At 36.4% G+C, this 15,600-nt stretch overlaps 1 protein-coding gene across 2 annotated transcripts in view; it reads left to right on the top strand.

The window, feature by feature from the left end:
• Nucleotides 1-15,600, top strand: part of LOC125161835 (E3 ubiquitin-protein ligase RNF103) — a 110,996-nt gene that overhangs the window by 62,176 nt on the left and 33,220 nt on the right. For both annotated transcript variants that reach the window (XM_047852012.1, XM_047852011.1), the window contains one exon: nt 15,444-15,504. In XM_047852012.1, coding sequence (XP_047707968.1) covers nt 15,444-15,504 — 61 coding nt within the window. The remainder of the gene's footprint in view (nt 1-15,443; nt 15,505-15,600) is intronic.

The raw sequence follows: 15,600 nt of genomic DNA, 5'->3' as shown, positions 1-15,600 counted from the left end.
TATTTTTGCATTCAATTTGCTAACATTTTATACAGGGCTTTTGCATCTGTGTTCATGACAGCTACTGCTCTGTAGTTTTCCTTCCTAGTAATGTCTTTATCTGGGTTTGCTATTAGATTAATGCTGTCATAGAATGAGTTAAGAAGTGTTCCCTCATATGTTTTCTTGAAGATTTTATTCTTGAAAATTGTTTTCATTTCTTCCTTAAATGTTTGAGTACCTATTTTCAGGGGTTTGTTTTGGGAGGGGGCTATATACCTAGGAGTAGAATTGTTGGGTCATATGGTAATTCTTTATTTACCTTTTTGAGAAACTCCAAAACTGTTTTTTTTGTTTTTGTTTTTACGGTGGCTTCACCATTTTATGTTCCCATCAGCAATGTACAAGTGTACTGTTTCTCTGCATCCTTCCCAACAATTAAAAAAAATTTTTTGATAGCCAATCTGCTGGGTGCAAAGTGGTACCTCATTGTTTTGATTTGCATTGCCTTAATGACCAATGAAGTTGAATGTCTTTTCATGTGCTTGTTGGCCATTTGTGTATCTCCTTTGGAGAAATGCCTTTTTATGTCCTTTGCACATTTTTAATTGGGCTGACTTTTTGTTGTTGAGTTGTATGAGTTCATTATATACTTATAGTAAGCTCTTATCAGGTACAGGATTTGCAAATATTTTTTCTCATTTTATAGGTTATTTTTTTTTACTTTCTTGATAATATCCTTTGATGCACAGTTGTTTTTAATTTTGATGAGGTTCAGTTTATGTATTTTTCTCTATTTGTTCATTCTTTTAGGACATTTCTAATTATCCATTGCCAAATCTGATACTTTCAAGAGTTTTAACAGATTTATAACCTATAGCTAAGTCTTTGATTTGTGTTATATGCTGGAGGTAGGAGCAGAGCTTGCTTTTGAAAGAAGAAATCATGTTTGCATGATATATCTCTGTATGCCTTTACCTTTACTCTTAGTCTTTATATTTAAGTGGGTTTTTGGTAGGCAACATATAGTTGAGTCTTCCTTTTTTTTTTTTTAATATTTATTTATTTTAGAGAAAGAGACAGAGTGTGAGAAGGAGAGAGGCAGGGAGAGAGGGAGATACATAATCCAAAGCAGGCTCCAGGCTCTGAGCTGTCAGCACAGAGCCTGATGTGAGGCTTGAACTCAGGAACTGTGAGACCATGACCTGAGCCAAAGTTGGCTGCTTAACCAATTGAGCCACCCAGGTGCCCCAGTTGAGTCTTGCTTTTTATCTCCCCCCACCCCACCACCACATGCTGTCTTTTAGTTGGTTTTTTAGACCATTCGCATTTTTTTTTTTTTTTAATGAAGCCCATTGCAGGGCTTGAACTCACAACCCTGAGATCAAGACTTAAGCTGAGATCAAGAGTCAGGTGTTTTTAACTGACTGAGCCACCTAGACCATTGGTGCCCCTTGACCATTCACATTTAAAATAATGATTGATATAGCTGCATTAATGTCTACAGTGTTGTAACTGGTGTCTGTCATACTTCTTTGTTATTTTTTTCCCATCTTAAAAAAATTTTTTTTTGTCTTGTGTGATTTTATTTTTTATTATTATTTTTTTCAACGTTTATTTATTTTTGGGACAGAGAGAAACAGAGCATGAACAGGGGAGGGGCAGAGAGAGAGGGAGACACAGAATCGGAAACAGGCTCCAGGCTCTGAGCCATCAGCCCAGAGCCTGACGCGGGGCTCAAACTCACGGACCGCGAGATCGTGACCTGGCTGAAGTCGGACGCTTAACTGACTGCGCCACCCAGGCGCCCCTGTCTTGTGTGATTTTAATTGGGGATTTTATATGATTCATTTTATCTCATATTTTTGCATATCAATTACAAATTTTTAAAAACATTTTAGTGGTTATCCCAGATTTGAAATATACATTTGTAATTAACTAGCTTACCTTTTTTTTTTTTTTAATGTTTATTTATTTTTGAGAGAGAGACATACAGAGTGTGAACAGGGCACAGGCAGAGAGAGAGAGGGAAACACAGAATCTGAAGCAGGCTCCAGGCTCTGAGCTGTCAGCACAGAGCCTGACATGGGCCTCGAACTCACAAACTGTGAGATGATGACCTGAGCTGAAGTGGGATGCTTAACTCACTGAGCCACCCAGACGCCCCAAACTAACTTAACTTCTAATAACAAACTGTTTCACATGTAATGCAGGTAACTTTCTAGCAGTGTATTCCCAGTTCCTCTCTCCTGTCCAATATGACGTTGTTCTCACTCATTTCACTTATCCATATGCTATCTTCATCCAATACACATTTGCTATTATTGTTTTTAATTTTTAAATGTTTACTTATTTTTGACAGAGAAATAGAGCATGAGCAGAGGAGGGGCAGAGAGAGAGGGAGACACAGAATCTGAAGCAGGCTCCAGGCTCTGAGCTGTCAGCACAGAGCCTGATGTGGGGCCTGAACTCACAAACCGCGAGATCATGACCTGAGCTGGAGTTGGACACTTAACCAACCGAGCCACCCAGGCGCCCCCACATTTGCTGTTATTGAACAGTTATCTTTTAAATCATTTAAGAATAAGAAAAGTAAAAATTTTGGCTTCACTTATTTTTTTTCTCTGATACTCTTTATATAGATGCAAGTTTCCAAGTATATAATTTTTATTCTCCCTGAGGAACTTTGTTTAAACATTTCTGGTAGGCCAGATCTGCTGTGATGAATTCCCTCAATTTTGTTTGAGAGTCTTTATTTCTCCTCTTTTGATAGATAATTTTGTTGGACATAGAATTCTAGGTTGGTGATTTTTCTTCCCCAACACCTTAAATATGTCCACTCTCTTAGTGCTTGCATAGTTTCTAACAAGAAGTCATTTGTAATTCATACCCTTGTTCCCCTATAGGTAAAGTGCTTTTTTCCTCTATCTTCTTCCAAGATTTTCTCTTTGCTTTGGTGTCTCAGTTTGAATATGATATCACTAGTTGTCATTTTTTGGATTGTTATTCTACTTTTTGTTCCCTTTACTTCCTGGATCTTTGGTTTGGTGTCTGTCATTAATTTTGGAAAGTTCTCAATAATAATTATTTCCAGTATTTTTTCTGTTCGGTTTCCTCTTTTATCTCTTTCAGGTATTCCAGTTATGTGTATGTTAACATCTTTTGAAACCATCCCATAGTTCTTAGTCATTTTTTTTCTTTTTGTTTTCATCTTTTTCTTTTTAAATTTCAATTTGGGAAGTTTCTATTCAGTGACTCAAATTCATTCATTCATTCCTTGGCTGTGTCCTGTCTACTGATAGACCTATCAAAGGTATTTTTCATTCTGTTAGAATATTATGTTTTATATTTCTAGCATTTCCTTTTGATTCTTAGTGTTTCCATTCCCTGTACTTGCTTACATTATTCATCTCTTCTTGGATAATGTCTACTTTTTTTCTTTTTTTTTTTTACAAGAGCCAAAACATGTCAATCTTTTTTTTTTTTAATTTTTTTAAAAATGTTTATTTATTTTTGAGACAGAGAGAGACAGAGCATGAGCAGGGAAGGGGCAGAGAGAGAGGGAGACACAGAATGTGAAGCAGGCTCCAGGCTCTGAGCTGTCAGCACAAAGCCCGACGCGGGGCTCGAACTCACGAACTGTGAGATCATGACCTGAGCCGAAGTCGGACGCTTAACTGACTAAGCCACCCAGGAGCCCCAACAAACATGTCAATCTTTATGTCACATCTAGTCCTGGTTCTGATTCTTGCTTGGTCTCTTCAGACTGCTTTTTCTTGCCGTTTAGAATGCCTTGTAATTTTATGTTGAAAACTGGACATGATACATGAAGCATTAAGAACTAGGGTGAATTGGTCTTCAGTATGAGGTTTTATGCTAATTAGGCTAGGAGTTTGGCTTTGTTAATATTTTTCTGGAGCTATAGGTGCCATAGGCTTAAAGTTATTCTAGTGTGCCTGTTTTTATCTCCTTGTTATCTTGGACATCCAAAAAAACTCCTCCTTAGATAGACGGATAAAACTTACCTTGCATCTCTTTTAGCTCTAGTTTATTGTTCTACTATTGGTGTGATGGTAAGATGTGGGGGACTGGAGCATTCTATAATCTTATTAAGTGTTTTTGTGGCCTGTGTCCCTGGACTATGACATTTGCAAGTATTTCTTAATTTTTTGCCCACTTCTGGTGACAAAAGAAGATTTAAAAAAGAGCAATCTGGTACATGCCCTTTTCCAAAGTGGAACAAGGCTCTAGTAAGGTTTATCTTATCGAAGAATAGGCCTTTGTTATGGAAGACAGTCTGTGCATATTTCAGAGTGGTTACTTTCCTCCTCCCTCTGTCAGAAACACAAGGGGGATCTTTCTTGCCTTTTCAAAATGAAAAGCTTCTGGAGGTAAAACCCATGCAATAGTGGTGTCCCCTAGGAGTTTCATTCTCATGATACTTTATACCCATCCTGCAGCAACTAGTCAAAATTACCATTTAAATGTTCCTTCCAGTGTTCCAGGTAAGCGTGTCTCAACTGTGATTTTCTGTATTCACCTCTCTCTTTCCACATTTGCCCTGTAGTTTGGTTAATAGTTTGCCCTGTAAATTTTTTTTTCTTCTTTTTTCTTTTCTTTAATTTTCTTTTCTTTTCACTCTTTTTTTTTTTTTTTTGTTATAGGACAAGATGGCTTCTGAGCTCTTTATATATTCAGTCAGAGCTGAATCTGAAATTTTTCTCCACTTTTAAGTGCTACTTTTCACTCATAGAATTTGGGATTGAGATAATTTTTTCTTTCGGCATTTTAAAGATGCTCCATTGTCTTCTGATTTGCATAGTTTCTTTTGAGAAGTCTGGTGTAATTGTTATTTTTGGTCCTTTGTGATTATGATTAATGTGTATTTTTTCTCCATAGCTGGTTTTAAGATATTTATCTCTGATTTTCAGCATTTTATTATTTTTTTTAATTAAAAAAAAATTTTTTTTTAATGTTTATTTATTTTTGAGACAGAGAGAGACAGAGCATGAACTGGGGAGGGGCAGAGAGAGAGGGAGACACAGAATCGGAAGCAGGCTCCAGGCTCTGAGCCATCAGCCCAGAGCCCGACGCGGGGCTGGAACTCACGGACCACGAGATTGTGACCTGAGCTGAAGTCGGACGCTTAACCGACTGAGCCACCCAGGCGCCCCTGATTTTCAGCATTTTAAGTATAATGTGTGTAGGGGCACCTGGGTGGCTCAATCGGTCATGTGTCCAGCTTCGGCTCAGGTCATGATCCCATGGTTCATGGGTTTGAGCCCTGCGTCAGGCTCTGTGCTGACAGCTTAGAGCCTGGAGCCTGCTTCGAATTCTGTGTCTCCCCCTCCCTCTCCCTCTCCCCTGCTCATGCTGTGTCTCTATCTCTCAAGAATAAATAAACAAAAATTTTAAATATAACGTGTTTAGGTGTGTGGTGTAGTGTTACGTTCTGTTATTTTGTTTATTTTTGGTGTCTCCATGGCTTTGGATTCTCTAAGCTTCTTAGATCTGTGGTTTGATACTTTTCATTATTTTTGGAAAAATTTCAGCCATTCTGTCCTTAAATACTTTGTTTTCCTTCTCACTTCCTGCTGGAATACCAATTATACATCTGTTAGACCATTTGTTATGTCTCGTAGTTCCTGAATACTTTGTCTTATTTTATTCTGTTTTTTAGTTTGGGTAACTTTTATTGACTTTAGGTTTGTTGATTCTTTCCTCAGCTGTGTTTGATGAGCCAGTTAAGACATTCTTTGTATATGTTTCAACATTTTTCTACCATATTTAATTGAGACTGAAAGTGGATGTGAGTGCCCATTGTGCCTGTGGTTCCTGAGGTTCTGTGCTCTCCACTAACCCATTCTTGGACTTCATCAATTTATTAAAAACTTTAACCAGGTTTTCCTTAATTGCTCGTAAAGTACCTGCCATCCCATGCTGTGTCACAGCTGGTTTAGTGTTCAGTGTTCCCTCTCTTCTTGGAAGTGAGTTTGTTTATATTTCATATTACTTCGTTACCTTGTAACCTATTTTTTGGCAAGTTCAGGAAAAGTTATTTTGTAGTTCGTCCAGCTTTGTCTTACTGTCTTATTGAGAGTCTTCCCAGCTTTCAGTATCTCAGCAGAGATGGAAGTCTCAAATTCTTTTTGGAAAGTGCCCCCATTAAATTAGACCCATTTCTTAAGTGCCTTTGTTTACATTTTTTTTCAACCACTGTGTATTATATCCTTCTCTATTTTGCATCCATTTGCACATTTTTCTTTCGTGATATTGTTTTCCTGTTACTACCCTAAATATGCCATATATTGGTCCTTACAGTGGAATGTATGACTTATTGAAGCCTTTTTGAGAGATGAATATGTATTTTTGCTGTTAGAAAACTTGTGACTTTAATTTACTCTGGTTTGGAAATAAGTATAGGTAATTCATTAGTTACTATTTTTCCTATAATGAAGACAGATTGACTTTAGTTTTCAGTAATCATTTGCCATACATTTTTCATTTATTTTAGAAGATGCTGATTAAATGTCAGTTATGAAACTGAAACAAAATCTGGGTTTTTGTAACTATTTTGAAGTTTTGGGTGATTGTATAACAGAGAAGGGAGTGTGGCATCTAAAACAATTAAAAAGGGGTGCCGACTGGCTCAGTCAATGGAGCATGAGACTCTTGATCTTGGGGTTGTAAGTTTGAGTCCCACATTGGGTGTAGAGATTACCTAAAAATAAAATCTTTAAAAAAATAAAATAAAACAATTTAAAAAAATACTCAATAAGTGTTCCTAAAATTATGGGATAGAATTTAAAAGTATTTCTGGGGTGCCTGTGTGGCTCAGTTACTTGAGCATCCAAGTCTAGATTTCAGGTCATGATCCCAGGGTTGTGGGATTGGAGCCCCGTGTTGGGCTCTGCACTGAGTGTGGAGCCTGCTTAAAGACTCTGTCTCTCTCCCTCTGTCCACCTCTCCCACTTGTGTGCTCTGTCTCTAAAATTAAAAAATAAAAAGGATTTAAAAATACTTCTTCCAAAGATGATTTAAAGCATTTATAAACTGGGTTTTTAAAAAAATTCATAAAATAGTCTTACATTTTAAAATTTTAATTGAAATAAAGTTGACATAGAATATTAAATTAATTTCAGGTATACAATATAAAGATTCAGTGATCATATACATTATGAATATCCATGATAAATGTATTACAGTACTATTGACTAAATTGTCTATGTCAAACTTTTCATCTCCATGATTTATTTTATAACCAGAAGTACGTACCTCTTAATCCCCTTCACCTAATTTGCCCATCCTTCTTCCATTCCTCTCCTGTTTGGCAACCACCAATACTCTATGAGTCTGTTTCTGTCTTTTTTTGTTTGTTTCAGTTTTTAGATTCTGCATAGAAATGAAATCTTGTGATGTTTGCTTTTCTTTGGCTTATTTTATTTAGCAGAATATGCTCTAGGTCCATCCATGTGGCCACAAATGGCAAGATTTCATTCCTCTTTACAGCTGAGTAACAGTCCATTTGTGTATATGTGCCCCACCTTTATCCGTTTATCTATAGATGGACACTTAGGTTGCTTCCATGTTTTCACTGTTGTAAAGAGAGCTGCAATAAACATGGGGTGTATATATCTTTCTGAATTAGGGTTTTTGTTTTCTTTGTGTAAATATCCGGAAGTAGAATTACTGGATTGTATGGTAGCTTAATTTTTAATTTTTGAGGAACCTCCATACTGTTTTCCCTAGGGGTTGCACCAATTTACATTCCCACCAGAATGCATGAGGACTTCCTTTTCTCCACATCCTCACCAACACTTATTTCTTGTCTTTTTGATGTTAGCCAGTCTGACTAGTGTGAGGTGATAGCTTACTGTGGTTTTTGATTTGCATTTCCCTAATGATTAGTCATGTTGAGCATCTTTTCATGTGTCTGTTGGATGTCTGTGTATCTTCTTTGGAAGATATTTAGGTCATCTGCCCATCTGTTAATCAGATTGATTTTCTGGTGTTGAGTTATGGGAGTTCCTTATATATTTTGAATACTAACCCCTTATTGGATATATCTTTTGCAAATATTTTCTCCCTCTGTTTGTTGCCTTTCTGTTTTATTGATGGTTTCCTTCATCGTGCAAAAGCTTTTTAGTTCCATATAGTCCTAATTGTTTATTTTTGCTCCTGTTTCACTTGCCTGAGAAAAATATTGTGATATTTGATGTTCAACAGATTACTGCTTAAAATTTTCTTTTAGGAGTTTTATGGCTTTAGGTCTCACATTTAGGTCTTGAATCCATTTTGGGTTTATTTTTGTGTAAGGTGTAAAGAAGTGGTCTGGCTTCGTTCTTCGGCGTGTAGCTGTCTGTTTTCCCCAACACCATTTATTGAAGAGACTGTCTTTTCTCCATTGTCTATTCTTGTCTCCTTTGTCATAGATTAACTGATGATACATGTATGGGTTTGTTTTTGGTCTCTCACTTTTGTTCTCCTGATCTGTGTGTCTGTTTTTCTACCAGTTCCCAAACTGTTTTGTTACTATAGCTTTGTGGTATGTCATGAAATCTGGGATCATGATACTTCCAGCTTTCTTCTGTCTCAAGTTTGCTTTGGCTGTTCAGGGTCTTTTGTGGTTGCATACAAATTTTAGTATTAGTTGTTCTAGTTCTGTGAAAAATGCTGTTGGTATTTCTATAGGGATTGCACTGAATGTGCAGATTGCTTTGGGTAGTATGGACATTTTAACAGTATTCTTCCCATTCAGAACTTGATGTTTTTTGTTTTTTGTGGTTTTTTTTGTTTTTGTTTTTAACATTTTTATTTATTTTTTTGGGACAGAGAGAGACAGAGCATAAACGGGGGAGGGGCAGAGAGAGAGGGAGACACAGAATCGGAAACAGGCTCCAGGCTCCGAGCCATCAGCCCAGAGCCTGACACGGGGCTCGAACTCACGGACCGCGAGATCGTGACCTGGCTGAAGTCGGACGCTTAACCGACTGCGCCACCCAGGCGCCCTGGAACTCGATGTTTTTCACAATTCTTTTTTTTACCTTTTGTTTTTAAAAAATATTTCTTGAAATAGGTTATATTTGTACATAATAAAAAATTCAAAAGGCAGCAAATTGTTCGGTTTCCATCTTTGAAACAGCAGTTTAATTTCTTATGGATTCTCCCATTGCTATTCTGTAATGTTTGGACATATAAATATTTCTATCCTCTCCTTTTCTCTCTCTCTTTTCTCCCCTTTCTCTGTTCCTTCATTCTCTCCTTTCTCCTCTCCCTCTCTTTACCCTTATTTCTCTCTCTAACGTATATAATGTCATACTATAAATGTCCTTTGCTTTTCCGTTTTCATTTATATTTTGAGAATTAATTGCATGGGTAGTCCTCATTGCATTGCCTTTTTCTGTTTAGTTAGAACATAATATCCATTCGTGGAAATTCTTTAACTAATAGAACTAACTAGTGTTCTTTTGATATACATTTAGTTATTTCTAGTCTTTTGCTACTATAAACAATGTAACAATGGATTTTTACAAAAGATATTTCACCATTGCCATGTATTGTATTAGATTTGAGAACTCACCCCTTAAGGAATATGAGCAGTTAAACATTTATATAATGAGAAAGTTTGAAACAACCAGTTTTTAATGACTTTTATTTTAAGCTTCTGGATTTATTTAAGCATTGGATAAGCTTCAGTTGAAAGATAAACTGTAAATAGCTGTAGTAATAAGTTGATAGCTTCTTATCTTTTTGAATTAGAATTTTCTCTGGGACACCTGGGTGGCTCAGTGGTTTAAGTGCCCAAGTTTGGCTCAGGTCATGATCTCATGGTTCGTGGGTTCAAGTCCCATGTTGGGCTCTGTGCTGACAGCTCAAAGCCTGGAGCCTGCGTCGGATTTTGTCTTCCTCTCTCTCTCTGCCCCTCCCCTGCTCACACTCTGTGTGTGTGTGTGTGTGTGTGTGTGTGTGTGTGTGTGTGTGTCAAAAATAAGTAAACATTAAAAAAATTTTTTTCTCGATACTGGACATGTAAGCAAAATCTGGAAATAAATTGGATGCTAAGGTTGTTATAACACTGTAACAACTAATTTAAAGTTTTGTCTTTCATCAATACAGATAAGCTGTTCTCATTTACTTAGTAAATGTACAAATAGTAGTACAAATTTTGAATGTGATCCTATATGATAAGTGTGTGTTGCCATACTTCTTGTATTTGTGAAGTTATATGTTAGATTTATTTGAAAGATTTTGCTCTAAAAATAAGTTTAAAAATCACTGCACTGGTTCATTCTGCCTCATTTTTTTTTTTCAACGTTTATTTATTTTTGGGACAGAGAGAGACAGAGCATGAACGGGGGAGGGGCAGAGAGAGAGGGAGGGAGACACAGAATCGGAAACAGGCTCCAGGCTCTGAGCCATCAGCCCAGAGCCTGACGCGGGGCTCGAACTCACGGACCGCAAGATCGTGACCTGGCTGAAGTCGGACGCCCAGCCGACTGCGCCACCCAGGCGCCCCCATTCTGCCTCATTTTAAGGCTTAAATTTGAATTGTGAAACCTATCGTAGTTGTGGTTCCTGGAATTTTAGTAACTGCTACAAGTTGGTACTCTTCATGGGTGCATTGCTTCCACTTGATTGGCTATCCTCAGGGATTAGCAGTTGAAAGCAGAAATAATAGGAACTAATCAATATTTGACCCATGAAAATAAAAATCTAAAATTTATGTTTAGCACCAGATCAGGAATAACTTGCTGCCTTACAAAACTCATTGCTATAATATAATAGACGTAAATGTTTTTTTCTCGCAACTTGAATCAAATAGCTTTACCCATCAATGTTGCCAGTTCAGACAAACATTATTTAACCACATTTATTTTTGTACTCCGTCCCCTTAGTCTATAGAAAAGGACACTGTTTTGCCTAGGTCCTTTAGTGGTTTTTGTTTTTGCTGAGTAAAATGTTACAGCCCCTTTCTCCTCCCCTCCTCCCCAGTCCACCATAGTGGATACTCACATGGTTCCCTTACAAACTTTTTGAGGTCTCTGCTCAAAAGTCACCTTAGTAGTTGAGCTTTCTTCCATCACCCTATAAAAAATAGCAAACCTCCCCCGCCACTGCTCTCATCCTATTTTCCTTGCTTCATTTTCTCTGTAGCACTCGTTTTGTGACAGAGTATTTACTTGTTTATTTGCTTACTGTCTTTTTCCTTATTAGAATGTAAGTTCATAAGGTGGAGTCCTTGTCTCCTGCTATATCGCTAGCACATTGAGCAGGTACTCAGTAAATGTTTGAATGAATGTGTGAGTCTTGGGTTTCCATTCCTGCTGGTTCTGAAGTTCTGGTTAGATTATAAGAGTGTCTTCAAATTTCTTCCTATATCTCTTAAAATAATTTTGACAACTTGTGTACCCTTTTGGACAGTTATAAATCAATATTTAATATTTGTTACAATTTTAAGTAAAGTTGCACAGGATGTAATTTTTGGCATATTGAAATACCGTAAAATTGTTACATCACTCTTTTAAAAGCATCACGGCAATTTGATCCCCATCAGTATTCATTTGAAACATACATGCACACATTCTTATTTATAGTCAGGCATTTTTTCATTATTCTCTTTCTTCTTCAAAAGAGAATTGCCATTTGTTTCCATTCTACTTTTACCACATGAATTTCTCCTAATGTGATACTTCTATGCTTGAAATAATTTAACAGTCATCCTATTATACTTGTAACAAAATACATACATACCTCTTATGAGAAAAATGCTCAGCAAACTAGGAATAGAAGAGAGCTCTCTTAACATGATAAATAAAGGGCATTTATGGAAAACTACAGCTAACTATGTAGTATTGTGAAAGACTGAAAGCTTTTTTTCTAAGATTAGGAGCAAGACAAAGATACCTGCTTTTGCCACTACTGTTCAATATTGTACTAGAAATTTTAGCTAGAGTACTTAGGCAAGAAAAATAAATAAAAGCTATCCACATTGAAAAGGAAGAAATAAAACTATATTTGCAGATGGCATGGTTCCATACATAGAAAACTCCCAAAGAATCCTCATGTACAAGATACTTATTAAGTGAATTCAGCAAATTTTCAGGTTTCAAGACAGTTATAAAATAATTAGTTGTAGTTTTTACACCTGCAATGAAAACTCTTAAAAGGAAATACAGAAAAACATTTGTTTACAAAGGTATCTAAAAGAACAAAATATTGAGGAATAAGTTTAACCAATGAAGCAAAATATTTATACACTGAGAACTATAAAATATTGCAATATTGCTGGAAGAAATTTCAGAATCATGGATTGCAAGACTTAATGCTGTTAAGATGGCGGTACCACCCAAAGCAATCTGCAGATTCAATACAATGCCTATCAAAATTTCAAAAGGAAAAGTTGATTCTCAAATTTCATATGTAATATAACAGGCCCTGAATAGCCAAAACAATACTGAAAAAGAAAAACAAATTTGGAGAATTCACAGTTTCTGATTTCAGAAGTTACTATGAAGCTATAGTAATGTAAACAGGGTGGTATTGGTATAAGGATAGACACATAGGCCCATACATGTATGGCCAGTTGATTTTCTGCAAGGGTGCTAAGACCATTTAATAGTGGGTAGTCTTTTCAACAAATGGTGCTGGGACAAATGGATATTCACAAGTAGAGAAATGAAGCTGGACTCATACATCATTCCGTATACAGAAATTAAGTTAAAGCTCTTAGAAAACCATAAAATTCTTAGATAAAAACATAGGGATAAATCTTCATGACCTTATATCTGGCAATGGATTTTCAGCTATGACACCAGAAGCACAAGCACCAAAAGCAAAAATAGACAAATTGAAATTCATCAAAATTAAAAGCTTTCATGCATCAAAGGACATTATCAAGAAAGTGAAAAGGTAAGCTATAGGATGGGAGAATATATTTGTAAATGACATATCTGATAAGGTTCTACTGTCAGAATGTAAAAGAACTCATACAACCAGCAACAACAAGACAGCTAAACTTAAAAAAATGGAAAGAAGACATGAATAGGTGTTTCTCCAAAGAAGATACGCCAATGGCCAACAAGCACATGAAAAGATATTTAACTTCACTGGTCATTAAGGAAATGCAAATCAAAACCACAATGAGATACTGTTTCTGCAGGTCCAACAGATTGGTGGTAATAAAAAAAAAATGGAGGGTAACAAGTGTTGGTAAGGACGTGGAGAAATAACCCTTGAACATTGCTGGAGTGAATGTAAAATGGTGAAGCTTCTTTCTAAAATAGTTGGGGAGTTTCTAAAAACGATAAACATAGAATCACCATATGATGCAGCAATTCTACTCCTAGATCTATATTCCAAAGAACTGAAAATAGGAATTCTAATAAATACTTGTATACGAATGTTCATGGCAGCACAGTAACTAAAAGACAGAAACAACCCAGATATCCATCAAAGGATGTATGAGTGAACAAGTTGTGGTGTATACATACGATGAATATTACTCAGCCATGAAAAGTACTGAAGTATTGATACTTCAAACCCCCAAACACTGTACTAAATGAAAGAAGCCAGGCACAAAGGACTACATATTGTGTGATCCCTTTTATATGAAATAGTAAAAATAAGCAGATCAAAAGAGAGCAAATTAGTGGTTGCCAGGGAATGGGGAAGGAGGACATAGGGAGAGATCATTTAAAGGGTATGGTGTATTCTTCTGACATGTTAAAAAAGTTTTGAAACTGGAGAGAGTTGATTGCAAAACATTGTGAAGGCACTAAGTGTCCCTGAATTGTGTATTTTGAAATGACTAATTGTAATGTGAATTTTACCTAAAAAATGCCTATAAACCTGTTAAAATTTTTAAAAGTTTATATCCATATGGTTTTAAGTCCTTTACTGTTTACTTTCTTCTTCTTGGTTGGAGTTATTATAGTTGTTGCAAAATAAATTTTGTACATATTTTGTTAAATAATGATTTTCATGAAATCATTAAAAAGTGAAATTTATTGGAACTACATCTTCTTTTAATTGTATAGATTTTTTTAATGCCATTTAGTTCATGTGCCCATGGATGAATACTGCAAGGTTCAGCATCATTTCTATTCCCATTTTATTTATTATTTTTAATTTAAAATCCCACAGCCATTGTTTATTATAAAGGTGAACCCTGATGCTTATCATGGGCTTATTGGTTGGATTTCTGGTAGTGATCACAGGTAAACATTTTGGATTGGCAGAGATGGAGGTCAGCTACCAGTAGGGGCCAGTCACACCAGATGAGGATGTCTTTCCTTGGAAGCCTAATCACCTATTTTTAGTACTAGGCCACCATAGCTTGGAGGTGGACCGAACGTGTGAATCTGTGCCATGTGACCACCACCCTCTGTACAGACACAGAGGTGCATGCCAGCGAGTTGCTCCTTGCCCAGAAGCAGGGCAGGTTTCAGTAGCTTGTGTTGCAGCATGCCTAGTTGGACCATCTCCAGGGATCGCCCATTCACCTAATGAGGCTGGTGCCCCAATTGCAGTGTGCCACACCTGTGACCATCCTCCTGCCTCCAAAGACCTGTGCCAACTGCAGAGAGCCTTTGGACGGCACTGGCTAGGGGTATGGACAAGAGAGCCTCATCACAAGGTGCCACAACCGGAAGAAAGCCCTATTTTATGTTTCATTAGACTCTAATGTTGAGAAACATTGTTAATATAAATAGATGGTAATGGAAGTTTTATTATTTCATTGTTCCCGAGTTCTTTGAAATTATCGTATGCCAAAGAGCGTAAAGTGATGTAATGTAAATTTAGTTTTAATGGTTCATCAGCTGACAACTCAGACTTTCCTTCGTATTTTTTTTGCAACTGAAGAATTAGAAAACACTTCAGTTGCTTAAGAATTTGATAGTCATTAGAGTAGTTTAGTGTTTCCTCAATACCTACACTAGTATTTCCAGCTGGCCCTATGTTTAGTGCTTTAGAGGTTTTTGCCTCTGAGGGAAATATATCATGGTAATAAGAGACATAGGTCAGAGGAATTTCTGTTGTTTGTAAAATGAAAAAAAACATTGTTAAAAAGGGGAAGGAAAAGGTGACACAGGCAGAGCAAGTTTTGAAATAGTTACGTTTAGATGTTGAAAATCTGATGCCCTTAAAACCTATCTATTTATGCCTGTGCACCTCCTGAAAAATGTTGATGTACCTGCAGGGTGTTGAACTCTCTCTGAGGTCTTCTGTAAAGTGCTTCTTACTGCCTGCATTCAGATAAGAATCTTTAAATAGCTTGTGACTTCTATGTACTGTGAATAAAAACATGGAAGAAAAATAGAATTTGGCCCTAAAGCTTTTGTTTGAAAACGGATTTACTGATTTTGTGTCTGGAATAAATGTAGAGTTAACACAAAATTCTTTAAAATTTGGTGAATTAGGAGTTTTGGCTTTTGTTTTAATTCCTTTTCTAAAATTTTTCCCAGGTCAATGAATGGTCATTGAAGATAAGAAAGGAAATGAGAGTTGTTGACAGGCAAATACGAGGTAAATTATAATTTTATGTCTCCTATTCCTTACCCTTTTGGTGTATTTTGTATTAGTTCATAAAAATAAACTGCATCTACCTATTGTAAGACATAG

This window comes from Prionailurus viverrinus, chromosome A3 (genome assembly GCF_022837055.1).
Source record: "Prionailurus viverrinus isolate Anna chromosome A3, UM_Priviv_1.0, whole genome shotgun sequence".
Taxonomy (NCBI): Eukaryota; Metazoa; Chordata; class Mammalia; order Carnivora; family Felidae; genus Prionailurus; species Prionailurus viverrinus.
The sequence above is the reverse complement of the archived record's forward strand: the minus strand, read 5'-3'. Positions and strand labels throughout refer to the sequence as shown.